We start from the raw sequence: 21,146 nt of genomic DNA, 5'->3' as shown, positions 1-21,146 counted from the left end.
CCTGTCTTAAGTATCAAGACAGTAAATTGTCTTGATATTACTCAGTCAGGCTTCTTCCCAACAATTGGGCTATGTTGGGATGGGGGGCTGGCTAGTCTAGCCTCTGTTAGTGGATACACTCTGAACATTGCTTTTGGTTTGTATTTTGTTTTGTTTTATTTTTAAATACTTAGTGTAAAGAATGGGAACCAAGAGGTAGGTCCTACTTTTGTACTGTCACTGTCTTCACGATTAACCTTAGGTAACTTGGTAGAGCAACGAAGCTGCATTTGTAAGTGGGGATAATGCCAGCCTCCTGTGGAGATTGCAGTTTCTGTGGGTTTCCAAAGTGTTTATAGTCTTTTCAGTTCACTAAATAAAAAAATTCTGATCAAAATCAAATTATAACCATACTTCAGCTCATTCAGAGTGAAGATCGATCGCTAACTTATGTGCACAACGTTTTCATGGGAACATCTCCTTTTTGTCTGCAGTATCATTAGATAACATGTCTCAATGAGCACTAGAGAAATGATCCTCTTACTCTGGGGCGTTAGTCTGGTCGTCCTTGTACCAGATGTAATAACAGAATGGTGACTGAGCACGTGCTGGTGTTTTAGTGTTGAGAGCTTTTCAGTTGCTGAACTGGGTAAAGGTTTTATTTTACCTTTTGAGTTATTCTATCTGATTAGAACTTACTGCTTTTGTTTAATGTGTTGATTTTTTTTTCATTTATTTTTTCCTCCTCATCATTTTCATCGGTAAAGATTACTTTAATCTGGAAGTGGGAAGGGATGTGGATGAAGGTTGGTATGATGTTTTGCTGACCTTTGACCTTGTAGAAACAAAGGCCAAAAGCTGTTTTTTGTGTTTCTGCTTTGGACTTTGTTTTTGAGACAAGTAATCATTCCCTGTGTGTAAAATGAGGAGGAACAGGACTGGTATGGTGAAAACACTAGCAGACGCTGCACAGCTGTTTTTGATAACCTTTTACCAGTTGGTTACATTTTCATGTCTTATTGTACTGGATAAGAAACATGATTCATGTCAGGGTTATTTCCATTGGTAAACTTAATGACTGATTCCATGCATTGGAAGAAAACAGTGATGGGGTTTGCCATTCCACGTTCATGCTTTGCGCCTCATCTTCTGCACTTTGGTGTTCTGTTCTTGACTATTGTAATCCTGTAGGGCTTTTGATGTTACTATACAGATGTGAGGATGGGATTTCCATGGAGTAGTTCAGTCTGTTTTATGCATGTGCAATGTGTGTGTGTGTGTGTGTGTGTCTGTGTTCATGCTCATTATGTGTGCATGCTGGCTCACTGGGATTCCCACTGGGCACTTCACTGGTTTTTAAATGTGTTTGTCTCTGTTGTACAGGTATAAAATTGCTGCATTAACTTGTTTTTACCAAGTGTGTGTGGTACCCTGTGTTTCTAACTGTAATGGGAAATAATGCTGGGACTCCCATCTCATTGCTGCTGTTTGACCACTTCCATCTTCCTTTTTAATTTTTATTTCATGCACATCCATTGATATTTTTTCCTCAGTGATGCAGATGTTTTTGATAGTGCCCTTGAAATACAGTATGTGCAATAATGTCCTTGAAGATGCAATACATTGGTTCCACGATGCCAAATTTCAAGTCAAGCACTATCTCTAAGATTAATTTCGCTGGCCCTTGTTGTCTTGGGCTTTCAGGCATCCTTCCTGCTCTAGCGTCATTTGGGTTTTGTTTTGAGGGAGGGCTGGGAAGAAGCTGGTAGTTGGATTCTTTTGATGCTGATGGTGGGGAGTGTAGATATTGTAGTACACTACTAATTGTATATTTTGTGTCCCAGTATTTGGGTTAAATACTATAATGGAGATTATTACTGAAGCTGGCCCAGTAAGCAATGAAGGTGGGTTCCCTACAGCATGAGCTGTGCATGATATAACAATTTCCAGCATTCCCTATGCCTGACTTTGGGCTACCTTTCTCACTGGGTAACCAGTACCACGTGATCTATACTAGTCACCCCCAATGCATTATGCTTTTACATACAGTGACTAATTTGAAGATGGTTCATGTTGTGGAACTGCATGCAGAGCAGCCAAACTTTACCTGCCTTTCACCTCCTGCTCCCATTACCATCTTCTCTTTTTCTCTCTGCATTACTCCCATTACTGTTTTCTGCCGATGTGTGATGCTAGAATATGATATACGCTGCTGCTTTTTTGGAGTTTCCATTTTGTTTGAAGTCTGTTACCTGTAATCCAAATAGGCGTGTTAGCCAACCTTAGCATTGCTTGTTACTGTCCTGGGATAAGATTGTTTTTCTCCCACTCCTTCCTCTCATCCTGTGTCCTCTCCTGTTTAGGAAACAGACGAGCCCTTGTGGATCAAAAGTCTTCAGTCATTAAGCACAGCCCAACAGTGAAGAGAGAATCTCCATCGCCTCAGGGACGATCTAGCAATTCCAGGTAATATTTTTTCATTGCTTTATGAGTATAAAGTGGTGTTAGAGTGGTCTAATACTTGGCCAATGTTTCCTCAGAAGTCTAGCTGTTGAAAACTAAATATTGTACTTCTCTGTGGCCCTAAGCTTGCATGTATTTTTGTCCAAGAAGATTTGGTATGGATGGTCTTACAGTTAATAGCGCACATATGTATTTTTCTGTGTCTGAGATCCAAGAAATTCTAGGTCCCTACTTTAACTCAGTATTTATTCTTTGTAATTGAGTCCATTCTGAACAAGGTAGTCTAGCCAGAGGAGGTTTAATGCACCATGCAGGGGATCATCTGAGTCATATGAAGCTCTTTGATTCCCTGAATTCATGTGAAATGCTTTTCTCAGCATTGGGAAGGGACTCTGAGTGGTACAAGTGAACATTGCCTGAGCTGTGCCTGTGCTTTCTCCTCCCTTTCTTATGTAGCAGTCACGGATAGATTGACATTTACTTTGAGCTACTGGGGTTGGGAAACAATAACTGCAATTTGGACTGGGAAATGCAGCAGGTTGCCCAGGAGTTCCCTTCTTCTGACCATTCTCCACTCTGTGGCAAAACAAACTGAAGCCAAGCCTACTGCAGTAGTGCTCTTAGTAGTGCTCTGCTTCCTCTTTCAAGGAAAGCCTACAGGTCAGACAAGGTGGCTGTGAGAGAAGGTTGAGGCATAGAGGATTCCGATGGATTTTGAGGAATGGTGTGAAGGTGGGGAGTAGAGCAAAATCTGATTGCTGCTTATTATAGGAAATAACGGACAAAATAAAATATTTGATACTACACCTGTAGAACAGAGCTTGGGCCGTGTGCAGTTATGTTAGCAGCAGGCACAGCTAGATTTGAACTTCTTTTCTTGTAAACTTAGCTTTGACAAGAAGTGCATTTCTGTGTGTGCCCTGGCCATATCTCTCTTCCCATGCAAGCCAAGGTAAGCAGAGGGCTGACTTTTGCCTGCTTCCTCTTAAATCCATCAGTGAGAATCAGCAGTTCCTGAAGGAGGTGGTACACAATGTTCTTGATGGGCAAGGTGTTGGCTGGCTGAACATGAAGAGAGTCCGACGTCTGCTGGAGAGCGAGCAGCTCCGCGTCTTTGTATTAAGCAAGCTGAATCGCACGATCCAGTCAGAAGAAGATGCTCGACAGGATGTCATACAGGATGTGGTCAGTGCAGAACTCGGGAGGGTCCTTATACCTAGTCTGAGGCTCAATTCATAGAAAGTTTTTGTTAAATTGCCTTCTAAAAGCTGATGTTACGGCAGTTTTGGAATTTATGTTCTTGAATTACTTTCTCACTTCTGAACTAGTGACACTAACGGGATTTTCCTTGCAGGAGATCAGCCGCAAGGTTTATAAAGGCATGCTGGACTTGCTGAAGTGCACAGTGTTGAGCCTGGAGCAGTCATATGCAAATGCTGGCCTGGGAGGCATGGCCAGTGTTTTCGGCCTGCTAGAGATAGCACATACTCACTATTACAACAAAGGTAAGAAAAGTGTTTATGAGAATACAGTGTTTATGAACTACACAAGATCCTTATTGTAAAAGTTGCTGTTTTGTGGCTTCTGATATTTCAGGAATTTTGCAACACTTTCAAAATAGGTGACAACTGTACTATTGTTACTGAAACCTTACAGAGCTTGAAACCATTCTCTTGCACACATATAACCAGACCAAAGCAAAGTAATGGCCATACTGATATTTGCTTGAAAATGGAACCTGTGCAGCAAGATACAAAACCTGGGACTTTCACAGATGCAGTGGAAATTCTGAGTGTGTGGACCTTCAGCTAGTACTGCCCCAACCACAGTCTTGGAAAGTTTTTGCAGACAACCTGAGTAGGGAGGGAGATATTTCTAATGTGGAACTATGTGAGACTTATGTCTCACCAACCACCTTCCATTACACATTACATTGGAGAGAAAAGTCTGAAAATACCTCTTTATTTTTCAGCTTTTTCTTAAAATCTGATTCTTAGTGCAAAATAAGAAAATGCATGCATAAGGAAGAAGAGCAAAAGATGACAAAAAGCTACCTCTCTGCTTAATATCTGTCTCAGCTGTAATCTCAAATTATGAAAAGCTATTTATTTCACTGTAGCAGAGGAGTAACATCTACTCAATGTTTTATAATTGGTGTTCTGGGTGGGTTGGATCAGGGATTTTAGGTTCCCTGTGGGTTACAGGTGTTCATTTCCTATCGTTGTTAGAATGCTGAGGAGGATACGGAAGACTGTGGTAGTGTAACAGTCCTGAACATGGGGAATAGGCTGATCGTGGTAAATGTAAGTCTGCCACTGATCCTAAGCAAAATTACAGAGTGACTAATGTAAAACTCAATGGTTTTAGAGTGAATTCATGCTTAGCAGCTCTGTGGAAAGGGACCTGGGAGTCCTGGTGGACAACAGGATGACCATGAGCCAGCAATGTGCCCTTGTGGCCAAGAAGGCCAGTGGCATACTGGGGTGCATCAAGAAGAGTGTGGCCAGCAGGTCGGAGGAGGTTACGCTCTCCATCCACTCTGCCCTGGTGAGGCAGCATCTGGAGTACTGTGTCCAGTTCTGGGCTCCCCAGTTCAAGAAGGACAGGGAACTGCTGGAGAGAGTCCAGCAAAGGGCGACAAAGATGATTGGGGGACTGGAGCATCTTTCTTATGAGGAAAGGCTGAGGGACTTAGGTCTTTTTAGCCTGTAGAAGAGAAGACTGGGGGGGAATCTTATCAATGCTTATAAATACTTAAGGGGAGGGTGCCAGGAGGATGGGAACAGTCTTTTTTCAGTGGGCCCAGTGGCAGGACAAGAGGTAATGGGCACATGGAAAGTGGGAAGTTCCATCTAAACATGAGGAGGGACTTCTTTACTTTGAGGGTGAAAGAACACTGGAAGAGACTGCCCGCGGAGGTGGTGGAGTCTCTGACTCTGGAGACATTCAAAACCTGCCTGGATGCCATCCTGTGCAACCTGCTGTAGGTGACCCTGCTCTGGCAGAGAGGTTGGACTCGATGATCTCTAGAGGTCCCTTCCAACCCTGACCATTCTGTGATTCTGTAATGTAATGCCAGATATCGTTATTTGATGGTAAGTAGAGGTTGCGTAGTAAATTAATTGTGGTCACAATAGACAACATTTGGTATAAACTTATAAAGCCTTGATATATCTTTGAATGACTTCTGTCATTATTGCATGACATCTTGATTTACAGTCAGATTTTAGCTGTTTGGTATGTTTTACCTGTTTTCAATGGGTTGATCTAGGTATTTCTAGAAATGTTTTCTAGAGATTGGGGCTTATCTTAATGTTATTTAACATACAGCAATGACCTAGTAATCCTAAAATTTTTCAGTTTGCATGTGATGCATAGTGTTTGAATACTCTTGGATATTGGTGATTTGTCTAGAGGAAGCGGAGTCTTAATAAAGCGTGGTTGTGATTAATTTATTTTAATATGGCCAAACTTAGGACTTTTGTTTAGGAACAAGGACAGTTGCCAATAATAGCAGGATTGGGAGCTGTGTCCTAGGAAGCAGTGTCTCTGAAGATGGCAGCTGTGTGTGAACTTCCCACTGTTTACCTTGTCTGTGAAAACTGGAGAGGGGTGTGCTGCATTGTAAACCTGGGAGTATATGTTTGGGATGCAGCTATTGTGTTGTCTCTGGATATGTCACTAACAAGACCCACAGCTGAGGCAGTGCTTCCAGTTCTAATCATCACGTCTTGAAAAATTGAGGAGATTTCTGAAAAGACCTACAAGCAATTGGGAAAACACTTTTGCTCTGAAAGATGGAAGTGTTCAGTCTGTTGAATGTTAGGTGTTGATTGTTTTCAATTATCTAAATGGAAAGGTGTTGCTGATAGCAGAATCTTTAATCTGCTGGATGAAGGTATCACAAGGTCTAGTAGTACAACAAAATTAGATATTAGGATATGAAATTTTGACTGTTAGCCTCATCAGCTATTGGAACAGTTTGTGCAGGATTGCAGGAAGTTCTTCACAGAAAACCTAATTTTAATTATTCTATTCTGAAAGTTTTGCTGTAATTCAAACTGTGAAGTTTGATATAGAGGAATAATCCAAACTGCCTTTGGGGCCATATGATTATAGGAAGTCTCGGAGAATGATGGAAAAGCTATAGCTGTTAGTTTTTGGAGTTTTTTTCCTTAACTGAACTTTCATTTAGTGTTACCTGTCAAAGCGGATTGTATTTGTCATCTTTTCACTGTGAGAGGAGCTTGCTTATATTCTAGAAGTGATATTCTTGGTAATTTAGGCAGAGTTGTTTAATTTTGCACAACTCGGCAGAGGAGATACTGCAGTCAAAGAAGATTCCTAGGTTTGCAAGTATACAGGAAGGACATAATTTCAGCATCCCCAAACCAGCACTCTGGCTTTCTCCTCGACTGTTTCCACCAGTGTGTCAGACTATCTGCAAGCCATGGTGACCTATGGGAACTGAGGTGTTTCAGTGCCAGGCTTAATGATTTAGGTGAGACCATCTGTCTCATCTTCTTTTTCCTGCTCTCATTTCCTTTTTTCTTTTTTTTTTTTCCCCAATGCTTTGTTGTGTTTTTTTTTCTTTAAAGAACCAGAAAAGAGAAAACGAAGTCCAACAGATGGATCTGTCACTCCAGTTGGCAAGGATCTTGCATCATCCCCAAGAGTGGAGCCAAAACCTGTGATGCAGCTGCCGGTACCTCACCTGATGCCAAAGGCACCGAGCCCTGCAGGCAAAGGGCCAAGGGAGTTTGACACGAGGAGTCTAAAGGAAGAAAATTTTATTGCTTCCATTGGTGTGTATTGTGGTGCACGTGAAGTGCAGGAGGGACTCTATTTTGGCATTAGGTTCTATTTGCATTCTCTCCATTTTAACGCACTACATTGCTGCTGTAACATGCTTCATTTACACCTTGGATCACAAGGAACAATCATATGTGTTTTCACTCTACTCTTGGATAAACTATCCAGGGCAGTTTTCTCCTGGAAGCTTTTCAATCTTAATTGTTTCTGAATTTCATTACACTTTAGACAACTTTATTTTTTGCTCAGTGACTGACGTTTTGAAGCAACAGGAAATGGCAAAGGGAAACAGGGCCAGCAGGACTTCGGAAAGGGCAACTGTGGAAAGGACTACATGAAACAAAAGTTTTCTAAACATTGCTGACTACCTATGGATTATCTAGATTGCATCCTGATAGAAGTGGGACCCAGGATCTGCTGATTGTTAATAATAAAAACTGCCAAAAAGATTCCAGGTGTAGTGTTACAGTTTCAGTGAGCAGGACTGATGGATATTCCTTCTATGCAATAGCAAACAGAATGCGTGTCCTTCTAAACAGCATCTGCTAGGCTGGTCACTGGAAATTTTCACAGTCTAATTTCTTAGCTGGTACAGCTTTTCCCTATGTCTGGGAAAAAGTTAGAGGTAGACTTTAAACTGTTCTATCTAAAAAGGGCTTTACAGATTTGGTGGTGGGGGAAGTGGGGGGAGAAAAAAAGAAAAAAATATTTTGGTTGGATCCGAACTGCTGTGGATTGTAAACAGGAGAAAAGTACCATCAGCATGGAAGATAAATCTTTTGTCAACTCCAAAAATATGTCAAGTTAAATTTTAGCCATTCCTTCTTACAGCCCGTTTAAAATATTTTTTTAATGGAATCACTGTATGAGAGATTAATCTTCTGAAAGCAGCACACTACTGTGAGGCTGTACCTGCAGTATGTGGCATGAGACAAGAGAATGTGTGTGTTGGTCAGTTATGTGGCAGGAGTGCAGACATTCATTCTTATACCCCCATAATAGCTGCAGGCAGAATGGTGTCAAGTCCTTCTGAACTGATACTGAACCCCTCCGACTTGGCTTGCTTTCTGGTTTCAAGACGTAATGTATGGAGGCAGTTGCTCAGAAACTGGTCTTGCACTCTATTTGAAAATCTATCAGGGAGCTAAAAGAGATTCAGATTTCCAGTATTTCAGTTTGGTGGTTTAGTTTGCTCTAGGTACTTAGAAGCTTTTCTGCAGAAAAGAAATTACAGAAGCTGTGCTTCTGACACAAGTAAGAATAAAACAGACGCTAGGGCAGCATTCTTCTAAAGAATAAAGAGAGATCTTTTGATTGGAATCCTGAGACTGCTCCTTTCCCTCAGATGAAATTGAAGCCTCATAGAAATGGAAATCCTAGAGATCAGACTGTCTATGTTTGTGAAGCATCTTAAGAAGTGCTTTTCAAAGAAGTGCTGCTTACCGTCAACCACTGTTGCCAGAATATTAGCCTTAAACAATTCACAATCTGCAAGGACAGGCAACAGGTAAATTCTTATTAGTGGTTCTGATGCTCTAGTGATTTCCACTTGTCTTCTATGGAACTAAGTTACAGAAGTACATGGTTTCACCAAAAGTGACCAAAGTTCAAAAGACTTTAATGCTTTTTCTGAAGCCTTTTTTTCTAACTGGTTTTGTCTGTCACCAAGAACCATGGACTAGTATGCTAGTCAGTCTTTAAGAAATTGCTCTAAAAACAATGTAATGTCCACGATCATCTGACTCTCTGAGATTTACAAGTAATGGGAATTTCTCTTATGTTGCAGGAAGATAATTTAAAGCTGCTTAGCTATCGTAGTTCCTTTTTATGTTTTGTTATGAAAGCATCAGTATAAGACAATACTTTGGATATACAGGATTGGAGCTAGTTGTGGCTAGGCTGAAATTCCTTCTGTAGTGAAATAGATTTTCTCATTCAAACTAACTTATTTAGGGAAGAAGCATGTGGTAAACATTTACATGTTGGTGAACAAACAAAGTATTTGTAAGTAATTCCATTTAAACATGAGAAAAAATGTTTTTATGTGAAGATGATCTGACACTGGAACAGGTTGCCTGGAAAGGTTGTGGATTCTCCATCTGTGGAGATAGCGAACGCCTGACTGGACACGGTCCTGCTCTAGTTGACCTTTCTTTGAGCAGGGAGGTTTGACTAGACTATCTCCTGAGGTCCCTTTGAACCTCAGCAGTCCCTTGATTCTGTGAAGTTTGGAAAGTCAGGCTGCAGGTATTTAAATAAAACTCTCAATGAATCTGTTGGCATCGTATGGACAAAATACAAATTTGGTTGCTAACCTTTTCGCCTAGTTACAAGAGGAAATACTAGAATGAAAAATAAGTCATCAACATGATGGAGTAAAATCATGTATGACACTGTTTGCAATAGCAGTGCTTAAAGTGTATGTTAGTGTGGGGATTAAACTGCATCTCTGAGACCTAGAGGTACGGTGGCTGAATGTGTGCAGTTTTCCTGTACTACAGGAACAACAGCCAGGAGGTTCGCAGGGTTTTCCGGAGTTCGGGGTGGATGTGTTCCTGCTCGACACCCTTTTCTTGTTCACTTTTCAAAAAGCTTACGGTTTCTTGTGTACCTCTGCAGTATGTAGGATACTCCCTTGTAACAGGGAAGGCCGCTGGTGTTCCAAATTGTTATTTCTGAGGTGAAGAGTGATGGCTTTTTATCAGTTGAGGATTGATTTTTGCTGTGCTTTAATGCCTAATTGCTTAGCTAGTAAATTCATTGTGAAGATGATGCTTCTGAAACTTTGATTCCTAAAAGATCACTAATTATTTGCTTACTATTTGGATTCTTGTCTTCCAGGGTCCATGGTCATCACCTATAGCGTTGACCTTTTTGTTAGGGCACTGGTGGCTTTAAAGTTGATAGTTAATAGTTTCCTCTTTTATGTTGTTGGTTAGTTTGGTTTTATTGCATACTTGCAGTAAGTGTTAATGACAATGTCAGTACTTACTGAAGTTTCCATTACTGCTTTTTAAATAATTGTTTAATGCTGGCACATCACTTTATTTTGACAGTTTTGTGAAACAGAAGACTATGCTACATACTCTGCCTGTGTCAGATCCTTTCTGGACCTGCTGTCCTGTTAAGTTCAGGCTCATGTAACAAAGTCATAGGCATAGTATTTTATGGTGCTTGAGTTTATTTGAGGTTTTCCTTTTCTTCTTTGACAAAGTAGTTGAGAGTAAAATCTAGGCTGTTATTAATGTGCTAGGATATACTCTACTCTGAATTAACAGGTAAGTCAGCTAAAAGTAATTTAATGGCAGGTATTATAGCTTTCAGTCTGGTGGTTTTTAAAGTAAAGCCATGTAGACTGAGCACTTAAGAGGCCAGGTGTTTTCAAAGCCCTTTAACAAACAAATTCCGTACATCTTAAAAAGATTATTATCTGTGTCAGTGTGTGCTCAGCTAGATAAGCCTATAGGATGCTGTTTGGATCCATAAGCAATTTTATCCTATCCATCTGTGTGCTTATGAAAGTTGAAGGAACATCCATCAATCATGAAGCAGATACAGAAATCAGTTGACTGGCAGCTGTCTTTCTAGCTTTGTCTCTGTTGCTACATTTGCCTCGCTCCTGATATGTTTAATGATAATACTTTGGAGCCTTCCTCCACAATTGTAACACTGTCCTTTTTTTTTTTTTTTTTTTCCCAGTGGACATTTTGCTAAATAGAACGTTTTTAGAGCCTGTCTTGCCCTAATTTCTGCCATGTGCAGGGTGGGATGGGTTTCTGACACACTTCAAGTGGCCTTTTAGTTGCTCAGCAAGTTTTCTTGAAGAGCAGTAGAACATTGTACTTCTTTTTCCTTCCCTTTGCCTTTGCTGCTTTTCTAAGAGTATCTTCCTCTGTAGCAGTCCCAGCTTTAACCGTGCTAGTGAGAGAGGATGGTGCCCAGCATTCAGTCAGGTCAGCACGTAATGTTTCCTCTGGCCAACAGGTCAGCACCTGGAAGGATCTGATGTTTCTAAGCAGAAAAGATGACTGCAGTTCAGAGGGTTGAGGAATGTGAGTGTTAGAAAAGTGTGAGTGCCTCATCACTATTTCGTCTCAAGTCTAAGTTTCAAATGGAAAGAGTACATGCAGACTTCAGGCATTTTTCCTTTTCTCTGCATTGTATTCTCTTACAGAATTCCTTGACTTGATTGGAGTGCCATGACCTAATTTGAATTTTGGAAGTTGGCATTAAGCATGATTGGTATCTTGCTTGGTTTTCTTCTTCTTCCCTATTTTCCATTCTTTATACCCTGATAGGAACAAGCGGATGCAGAGAAGTTCAGCTTTTTCATGTAGGACTGGTTGATAGGCAGAGCTAAGCATTTATTGAGAATGCTGTCAGGTCAAAAATAGCTTGTTGTACTTGTAAGCTTTGTGATAATTTTTAAAATATAATATTGGTTGAATATTGTGTTAACCTACAGTTTTAATTTTCTTGGAATTGCTGCTGCTCTTTTTTTTGCCCTTTCCTTTCAATGATATAAACTAGAGACATTAAAATGTTTCTGTTAATTAGAGCTTCTGCAATGCCCAAGTTTTAGAGAGAATAATTATCTGGCAATCTTAAAGGCCTTTCTCAGGAAAGGTGATCGATTGCATTGTATGTGTTCATAATAGCTGTTTTTCCTTAGTTGGTTCACTGTATGAAGTCATCTCTTAACATCTTATTCTGTAAATGAGAGATGATGCAGTGCTCGATTCCTAACATTGCTTTCTTGTAAAATGGTGTTAATTGACCCTTCAATCAGTAGTTGTTGTACATTTCTGCTTTCTTTTTTTTTTTTTTTTTTTTTTTTTTTTGAGATGAAGGGGCGGGTTTTTTGTTTCAAACTTTTTTCCCCATTTTCACCTGTCTGACCAGCCGCTGACTCTTTCTCTTTCTCTCCTGCTTTCAATGCGTCTTGGGTAGAATTGTGGAACAAGCACCAGGAAGTGAAAAAGCAAAAATCTTTGGAAAAAACGAGTAAGGAAATTAAAAAACGTAGAAACTGACTCCTCCAGCCTCCCCATAACTGCCAACTCCCCAGGTGCAGGGTGAGCTTGCATCTATGGCACACAGTTTTTATGCCCACAAAAACAAAGGTCTATCAAGAAAACCTGCATTATAGAGAATACCAAATGGATCAGTTTGCCTTGGGGAAATTGTGTTCAAATGTCTCTTCTTCTTTTTTTTTTCCTTTCTTTTTTTCCTCCCCTGAATGTTGTCTTCTTCAAGGAAGGGGAAGCAGGCATTCTGCATCCTTACCGTATCAGATATACATGGAAGGATTTTAAGATATTCCATGTGCTTTCTTGAAAGTTAAAGACAGTTTTGTTTGACAAGTCTTTGACATGAATAGATTGACTGATTGATGGAATGTTACTGCAATGAAGAATTCTCTGTTCTTTCAAGCTGTAGGATGGCAAATTTTGTTACCTGGCATCAACAGTGAACAGTTTACAACCACAGTCAGTCTGCAACAAGAAACAATTTTGAGGGGGAGAGAGAAGGTGTATGTGAAGAATTGTATTGTAATTGATGGCTGTTAGAGAATAGCCTCATAATAAGGAATCAACCTGATTTTGATTTTTATGTTCCATGTTAAAGGAGGAGTGAAATAGTCTTGAGGCTGTTTGCAGAGTCTAAATAGTAGTCTAAATCTACACAAATCTTAACGTCTATTGAAATATGATATTGAATATATATTATGTGCAGGTGTAGTACAAGATTTTGCTCTTTTGGTTAGCACTGTTGTAAATAGGTACATATGGCATAAGGATAATAGCTAGTTAATAGTAACCATGATGCGGTAGGTGTTTCCTAACCATAACTGTAGTTTGTACTTTGCAGAGCTGATGCCCCTTTTACAGACTGAAGGTTGGGGAGGATTAATAGCTAAGATGAATGGGTGAAAATTCGTGACATTCTGATTGGGCCTGGATTTGCTACGTTAGTTTTACGCTCTTCAGTTAGATACTTCAGTTAAGTACAAGCAAGCATCTGGAGTTAGTCCAGAGAGAACGAGGCAAATGGGGTGCCTCTGCAGTGCAGCTTACTGCATTTAAGATCTGAATTGCTTTCTGCTGAGGTAGGAGTGTGCATGAGACAGACACATAGCACATGCACACACCTATTCCCAAACTGGGCCTTTCAGGTAGGTGCCTAAATTGAGACGAATAAATGGAGGGTTTAGTGGTTTATGTGTACGAGACATACAACTCCATAAAGAAGGGAAGAGGAGGTTTGTAAGTGCCTGTAAATTGGTAGTGGCAACAATGTGATTGTGGTTGTTGTGGTCCTTAAACTCAGTTACCAGTATTGCCCACAGCTGTCGAATACCTAAACCGCTTCCCTCAGTTTCACTTGTTTTAACAGTCAAATTACTTCAGAAGTCAAATATATCTCAATTGTATATTGGGACAGAAAACTCTTAAACTGTTTAAAACACACAGCTGAAGTTTAGTATTCTTGCTATAGTAACGAGATATAAAACTTGCCTCATCGTTATTTGGAGCTAGAATTGGTGGCTATTTGAACAAGTGGAAATAGACCTCTAGAAGCGAGCAATGTATATTTCAGTGGAAAATAAGATTCCAAATCTTAGAAATGATATTTTTAGTTATTTTTCTTTCTTGTAAATTTTGTTTATACTTTCTCTTTGTTAGACTCTGATTTGATATACAGTAACTAAAGCATATGGCTTTAGAGGTGGAATACTGTAACAAATGAAGAATATTTTCTGTAGAACAATTCACATGGCGAATTGGTGGTTGACTAGTAAGCTAGTATGGTCTGCACAGCCCGCTTATGGCTTTGCTATTCATGAGTTTACATACCATCTCAAACTCACTCCCACAAATCTTTGTATATTATCCTTCTCTCTCTCTCTCTCCTCCCTTCCCTTTTTCTTTCCTTTTCGCTGTCTTACCCTCTCTAATATTACACATAATACAAACATGTTCATAATTCCCAGGTTGTGGTGGTCAGTGGTTAACAGACATAGTGGCATTGTTTGCTTAGAGATACTGGGTATAGTCATGGGTATATAATACAAATATTCCAGCTGCTGATCATGTCTTCCTGTTACTGAATAGTTGGCAGATATGGATATGGCAGAAGTGTTGCATTCAGTCTCTTCCCCTTTCTGAGAGTAGTGACATTCTGTGTACAATCCAAATGCTTATCCAAAATTCTTTTCAGGCTCTACCTCTCCATCATTCTCTTTTCCTTCCGCCATCCCATCAGAGGACAATAGATGATATGATTCTAGAACTGCATGGGAAATTGAAAATAAAGTTCTTTATCCTCCCTCCCCTCCCCCCCCCTTTTTGTTTTTGGATTGGCGGGTTAATGAATGCATGACTTAAGGCTTGCTGATTCCCTCTCTCACTACTGACCTATGTGATTGCCAACTCTGGAGAGCCATTTGTTAATGTAATTGGGGACTATTGTGAAGTACAGCATCATATAAGCTTCTTCCTTGAAATTCTTACTGCTGTAATACCAATTGTCGCTGTTTATGTTCTTGTGGTGTGTTGCCTGATTTTTGCCTGGATAGTTGCTGTGGGCAACCTAACAAACTCAGTCCAAGACTTTGAGCAAATTAGCTGTTCAGAAAAGGATTCTGATTTTAAGTAAATAAGTATCCTTTATTTTACCAATGATAAAGGATGTGGCTTCCTAGAGTTTAATGGCAACTGCTCTGCATGTGTTATTGTAACTGGAAGCTACTTGACCTTTGTCTGTCCTCTTTTTTCTCTTGAATGGCTAACAAAGGTACTGTTTAGTGATAGTCGCTCCTGGACTATACCTTTGGAGTATTTGAAATTCAAACTCATGTTTGAAGAATGGCAGATGTGTCCTGCTGGCCTTGTTGTTTACAGTATCAAGTAATAACAAAAAAAAAAAAAAAAAAAAAAAAAAAAAAAAAAAAGAGAAAGCAAATTTGTTTTCTTGGTACTGTTCCTGCTTTCAGTCTGTCACCTGCTTTCGGCCATACTGTTTTTTCTTGGTACAATAATGATTTACTTTTTCCTTTGTTCAGGGCCAGAAGGTGTGAAACACTTTGATTTGGGAGAAACGGATGAGAAAAAATCCCAGATCAGTGCAGATAGTGGCCTCAGTTTGGCCTCAGGTTCTCAGGTCAGTGGCTCCTATGCTCGCTTTATTCATGTGGTAGGAGAGGATTCTTCTATTTGCTACTTAATTGTGGGAAGACTTCTAGGGTTTGAGCATTCTTGAAAGGTTCATTCAGTACTTCCTGTAGGGGACTGATCTTTGTGAACTCCTCAATTGTGTGACTCCATGATCTTTTTGACACGCAGGCAGTAGTTTCTATTTGGCTGGGGAAATAAACCAAGGAAGCATAAGGCATGTGATTCAAGGCCCCAGAGGAATAGGGAGTGATGTTGTCTCCTTATGATGAAAACTAATGTGACTTTTCTTCCTGTCCTTTATATGTTTTGATTGCAGAAGAGTGATTTTGACTCTGTTCCCAGCGGAGGACCAGCAGTTATGGTCCGAAGTACGAGCCAGGATTCTGAAGTTAGCACAGTGGTAGGATATGCCACAAGGGAAATCTTGATGTGATTCACTGCTTTCTAAAGTGGGGGAGGGTATTTTGTGCTTGCATTTTGTGTGGTATGGCTGCGTATTATCATGTATGCATAATGTGTGTCTATGAGTTCTCTCTCTAGAGCCTCTGAGTGGGTGGCAAGGATGTGTGTCTGACAGAACATATACATAGTGCTTTATTAGCAGATTGGCTCCTTCATGTATGGTGCTTGTTGCTGTTACGTATTGCTACGTATTGGTGTATATATGGAACTGGTGGATTGCAATAATTTTATAAATATGTCTTAGTTGTGTCTAAGCCATCTATGAGGAACAGAAATTTAAAAATGTAACCCGAGAGCAAAAAAGGCAGATCATTTGATGTATTAAAAACAAGAACAAACTTTCTGATGTATTAGCTTAAAGCACTCGAATCTTACCAAAATACGTACGTTTGCTTTCCAATCAACTGTAGAGCCTAGAGGGAAAAGGTAGCAGGTATGATTCAGTAAAAAAAGAATGTGCCTTCTCCCTACCACGTTATCTGATATGGCATATTCCAGGGATAAAACTCAAGAAACTTTCCTTTTTGTTGTTGTTAGTTTTTTGTCTCTCTAAAATGCTGCATACCTGTAAATACCTAGCCTTCCACGATCTTTTCCCAGCCAGTAACAAGAATAATACTTTGTCTTTCTGTAATGGACCCAGAAATTGTATTCTATGGGATACTCTCCCAGATAGAGGAGTCTAGATGAGCTGGTTGATATTCAGGTATGTCCTCCTCCAAGCTCAAGAAAGGTCCATCCTGACAAGTAGGAAACCGAGCAAAGGCAGCAGGAGGCCTGCATGGATGAGCAAAGAGCTCATAACTGAACTCAGACCTAAAAAGGAAGTACACAAGAGGTGGAAAGAGGCGTAGATGACCCAGGAGGAGTATACATTTGCTGTCTCATCTTGCAGAGATAGGGTTAGGAAAGCCAATGTGGACCTGGAGTTGAATCTGGCAAGGAATGTGAATGGAAACAGGAAAGGATTCTGCAAGTACATAAGCAGAAAGAGAAAGGATTAGGGAAAATATGGGCCTGCTGTTGAATGGGGCAGCAGAACTGGTGACAGATGGAAAAGGCTGAGGTACTTGGGGTATTCTTTACCTCGGACTTCACCAGTAAAACTGGCCTTCTGGAATCCCAGGCCCCTGAGACCAGAGGAAAAGTCTGGAACAAGAAAGACTTACCCTTGGTGGAGGATGACCAGGCTAGGGTGTACTTCAACAAACTGGATATATGTAAATCCATGGTTCCTGAGGGGTTGCAGCCACAAGCGCTGAGGGAGCTGGCTGATGCCCTTGCGATGCCTCTCTCGATTGTCTCTGAACAGTCATGGTGATTAGGAGAGGTTCCTGAAGACTGGAAGACAGCAAATACTACTCCTATCGTCAAGAAGGGCAAGAAGGAAGATCTCGGGGGCTACAGGCTGGCCAGCCTCAGTCCTTGGGAAAGGTGAAGGAGAAAATCTTCCTGGAAAACATTTCCAAGCACATGAAGGACAAGAGGGTGAATGGGACTAGTCATCATGAATTTACGAAGGGGCAGGCACGCCTAACCAACCTGATAGCCTTCTACAATGTGATGACTAGCTTGGTGGGTGAGAGGAGAGAAGCAGATGTTGTTTGCCTCAACTTCTGTAAAGTTTTGAGACTGTCTCCTGTAACATAGGCAAGCTGACAAAATATGGATTAGGTAAGTGGACGGTGAGGTGTTGAGGTGTACTGAAAACTGGCTCAACGACTGTGCCCAGAGGGTTGTGGTGAGTGGCACAAAGTCCAACTGGAGACAAGTCACTAGTGATGTACCCTTGGGGTCAGTACTGTGGCCGATACTGTTCAACATCTTCACTTGATGACCTGGGTGACAGTATAGAGCAAGTTTGCAGGTGGTATAAAAACTGTGAGAAGTGACTGACACACAAGATGGTTGTGCTGCCATTCAGAGGGACTTCAGTAGGCTGGAGAACTGGGCCGAGAGAAATCTATGAAATTCAACAAGGGGAAAATGCCATGTCCTACATCTGGAGAGGAATAACCCCAGGCACCAGTACACGCTGGGGGCTGACTGGCTGGAAAGCAGCTTTGTTGGGAAGGCCCTTGGGATCCTAGTGGACAAGCTGACCATGAGCCAGCAATGCACCCTTGTGCCAGAAAAGACCAACGGTATTCTGGGCTGTATGAGGAAAAGCATCGTCAGCAGGTCGAGGGAGGTGATCTTTCAGCTTTATCAAGCACCAGTGAGGCTGAATCTGGAGTATTATGTGCAGTTCTGGGCTCCCCGGTACAAGAAGGATAAGGACTTACTGCAGTGAGTCCAGCTCAGGGCCACAAAGATTGTTAAGGGACTGGAGCATCTTTTCACAGAATCACAGAATGGTTAGGGTTGGAAGGGACCTCTGGAGATCATCTAGTCCAACCCCCCTGCCAGAGCAGGGTCACCTACAGCAGGTTGCAGTTTGTGAGAGGAGAGACTGAGAGAGCGGGGACTCTTCAGCCTGGAGAATAGAAGGCTCAGGAGGGATATCTTATCAGTGGGTATAAATACCTGGTGGGAGAGAATGAAGGCAAGAGCGTCAGGCTCTTCTCAGTGCTACCCACTGGTAGGACAAGAGGCAGTCAATACAAAAATTAAAGCACAGGAAATTCCATCTGAACACAAGAAAACACTTTCTTAGTTTGAGGGTGATCAAACACTGGAGCAGTTTGCCCAGGGAGGTGGTGGATTCTCCATCTGTGAAGACTTTAAAAACCTGACTGGATGTGGTCCTCAGCAACGTACTCTAGCTGACCCTGCTTGAGCAGAAGGGCTTGTCTATACAGGACCTTAACAGATCCCTTCCAATGTGAACAGTTCGGTGATTTTTCTGAAGGGCTCTTTGAGTCTCTCCCCTCTTTTTCTGTGGAGTAGGATTTGATGAAAAGATAATGTAACTGAAGGAGAGAAGGCAAATGTGGCCTTCAGTTGTACTGCTTCTTATTTTGTACCTGAAGAAGAAACATTTTACAACTTTTCTCTTCACAGTGTCTGACTGCTTTGTAACTGCTTTATTTTTTTCCACAGGTTAGTAACAGTTCCGGAGAGACATTAGGAGCGGACAGTGACTTGAGTAGCAATGCTGGTGATGGCCCAAGTGTGGAAAATGGTGGCAATTTGACAGGATCCAGAGGCACTGTGTCAGACAGTGAAATTGAGACAAACTCTGCTACTAGCTCTATCTTTGTAAGGGCATTGCAGACTTCCTTTTTTTTTTTTCTTTTTTTTTTTAAATTAAATCTTATACAATAATCATTCCTGCATGTGTGGAAGAGGATCTCTGATTCTGTTCTAAGGGTTAATCAGCAATGACTTACAATATTAAAATATTAAAGATGTAATTTTGTATGGATCTACCTACCTTTCTTCACTTCCCGTGCAATACATTGTTCTTTGAGAATAGTAATTAACATCTTGCATGGTAAATGAAAGAAAAAAAACCTATAAAGTCTGAATGTGAGAGTGAACTCAGGTAATCTTATTCTGCTTGTGAATATTCATTTTCTTTGTAGTCCTGAGAAGGCTGTATGTCTTCCTCCGTTCCTCACAATCTGTACAATGACCGTGCTATTCAGCTATTTCCTTAACAGTGCGAAAGATTTACTATAAGACTTCGGGCAAACTTACTGCATAAGCATGAAATATGGCAAATGACAGAAAAGGTTTAACTTTGCTTTGCGTTAGTCTGGGATTTGCATTTTTTGTTTTGTCTCAGTTTTCCTTCAGGGAAGCATTTTGCTTTCTCTGTGTTTTGATTTCTCTATCTGTCTCTCTTTGTCTTTCCTTTGTCTGACTCTGGACTTTTAAGTGTATTACCTTGCTCTCTGAACAGAGTAATTTATTTGCTTTGTGAACATTTGTAGGAGAAGCATCTATGAAGTATAGCTTGCAAACTGCATCTGTTAAGCACACTGGGGGACTGCAAGAAACAGCCCTGCAGGGCACAGAGTTAAATTGTCTGACACCTCTTGTATTACTTTCAGGCAAAGTCTCACAACCTGAAGCAGAGTGTGAAGGATAGCAAAGGCAGTACTCTAGGGAGAGGTCCAGAAGACGGGAACCAACGTGTCTATCTCTATGAAGGACTTCTGGGTAAACCATTTTTTGTTGCGGGGAGGGCATCTTTTAGGGTGAAGTTCACGTGGAGTTGTGTGTGAGGCAGAATAGAATTTTTACATTCCCAGAGACTGTTTATAACCGCTCACTGTTGTCCATGCTGAGAATAGGAGGGTGCATCAGGCCATTCAGAGTAAAGCCAAAGATTTGCTGGGGAAATTGAATGCGAGTAAGAGGAGATAGGTGTGAGTGGTAGTAGTTTGCATAAAACGTAGTTTGTCCAAGTCTCTTGCTGTCCTTGAATATGAATTCTTTAAACTGTTGGAGAAAGGGGAAAATGAACTTAGCTGTGCATGGAAGGCTAAAACGTATCACTCACCTTGAAAAAAGATCCTTCAGCTTAAGTCATTGAACAGAGGGCTACTAAACTCAGAATACTAATGGCCTTCGAGTGTATCCTTGAAATAGGAGTATATTGGCTTTTTTGAAATGTATTTCATCTGGACTTGCTGTTAATCAAGAGCTCTTTTTTCCTGTGTTTTTCATCCTTTCCATTTATCATTCCTACCTGCTTGGAATGGAGCAGGTAGGGATAAAGGATCTGTCTGGGACCAGTTAGAGGATGCTGCAATGGAAACCTTCTCTATGAGTAATAATCTTATCTTTCCACTTCTCTGTGTGTTTGCTGTGATCTGTGTTTGTGTGAGATATTCCTGTCTCTTTTGGGCAGTGTTAACAGTATATGGAAGAAGATGTACTCCTTAAAGAATAGAGATGAGAGGCACTTGTGTGTAAGGGTTTGAAAAGATGATGCCATGAATTAGAATGTGAAATACATCTTATCATCTCTTTTACACTTTTCTTCACTTGTGATATTGCTTGTGGTTTAAAAGTAACCTTTTTTTTTTTTAATATGGATTAATTGTGTGTTCGCTTATGGTATTTTCAAGGAGTAGGAAGGAACAGGAATTAATCTTAAAGTATTTGACTGGAGTAAATGGAATAAATGCTCAAGTTTTGTATACATTGCATAGGCAAAGAACGTTCAACTTTGTGGGACCAGATGCAGTTCTGGGAAGATGCTTTTTTGGATGCCGTGATGTTAGAGAGAGAAGGAATGGGGATGGACCAGGGACCTCAGGAGATGATTGACAGGTAAAGTTCTTTAGTAGCACTCTTAGC

At 40.8% G+C, this 21,146-nt stretch overlaps 1 protein-coding gene across 1 annotated transcript in view; it reads left to right on the top strand.

Moving 5' to 3' along the window:
- MADD (MAP-kinase activating death domain) overlaps positions 1-21,146 on the top strand; it is a 60,833-nt gene that overhangs the window by 18,645 nt on the left and 21,042 nt on the right. The window contains exons 15-26 of the mRNA XM_009895647.1: positions 1,824-1,883; positions 2,343-2,445; positions 3,441-3,627; positions 3,797-3,947; positions 7,041-7,247; positions 12,205-12,258; positions 15,320-15,417; positions 15,748-15,831; positions 18,936-19,094; positions 19,892-20,000; positions 20,551-20,613; positions 20,999-21,119. Of these exons, the coding sequence (XP_009893949.1) occupies positions 1,824-1,883; positions 2,343-2,445; positions 3,441-3,627; positions 3,797-3,947; positions 7,041-7,247; positions 12,205-12,258; positions 15,320-15,417; positions 15,748-15,831; positions 18,936-19,094; positions 19,892-20,000; positions 20,551-20,613; positions 20,999-21,119 (1,396 nt within the window). The remainder of the gene's footprint in view (positions 1-1,823; positions 1,884-2,342; positions 2,446-3,440; positions 3,628-3,796; positions 3,948-7,040; positions 7,248-12,204; positions 12,259-15,319; positions 15,418-15,747; positions 15,832-18,935; positions 19,095-19,891; positions 20,001-20,550; positions 20,614-20,998; positions 21,120-21,146) is intronic.

The sequence above is a fragment of the Charadrius vociferus genome, unplaced genomic scaffold (genome assembly GCF_000708025.1).
Source record: "Charadrius vociferus isolate BGI_N301 unplaced genomic scaffold, ASM70802v2 scaffold111, whole genome shotgun sequence".
Classification (NCBI taxonomy): Eukaryota; Metazoa; Chordata; class Aves; order Charadriiformes; family Charadriidae; genus Charadrius; species Charadrius vociferus.
Note: the sequence above shows the minus strand (reverse complement) of the source record. Positions and strands in the feature narration are given on the sequence as shown.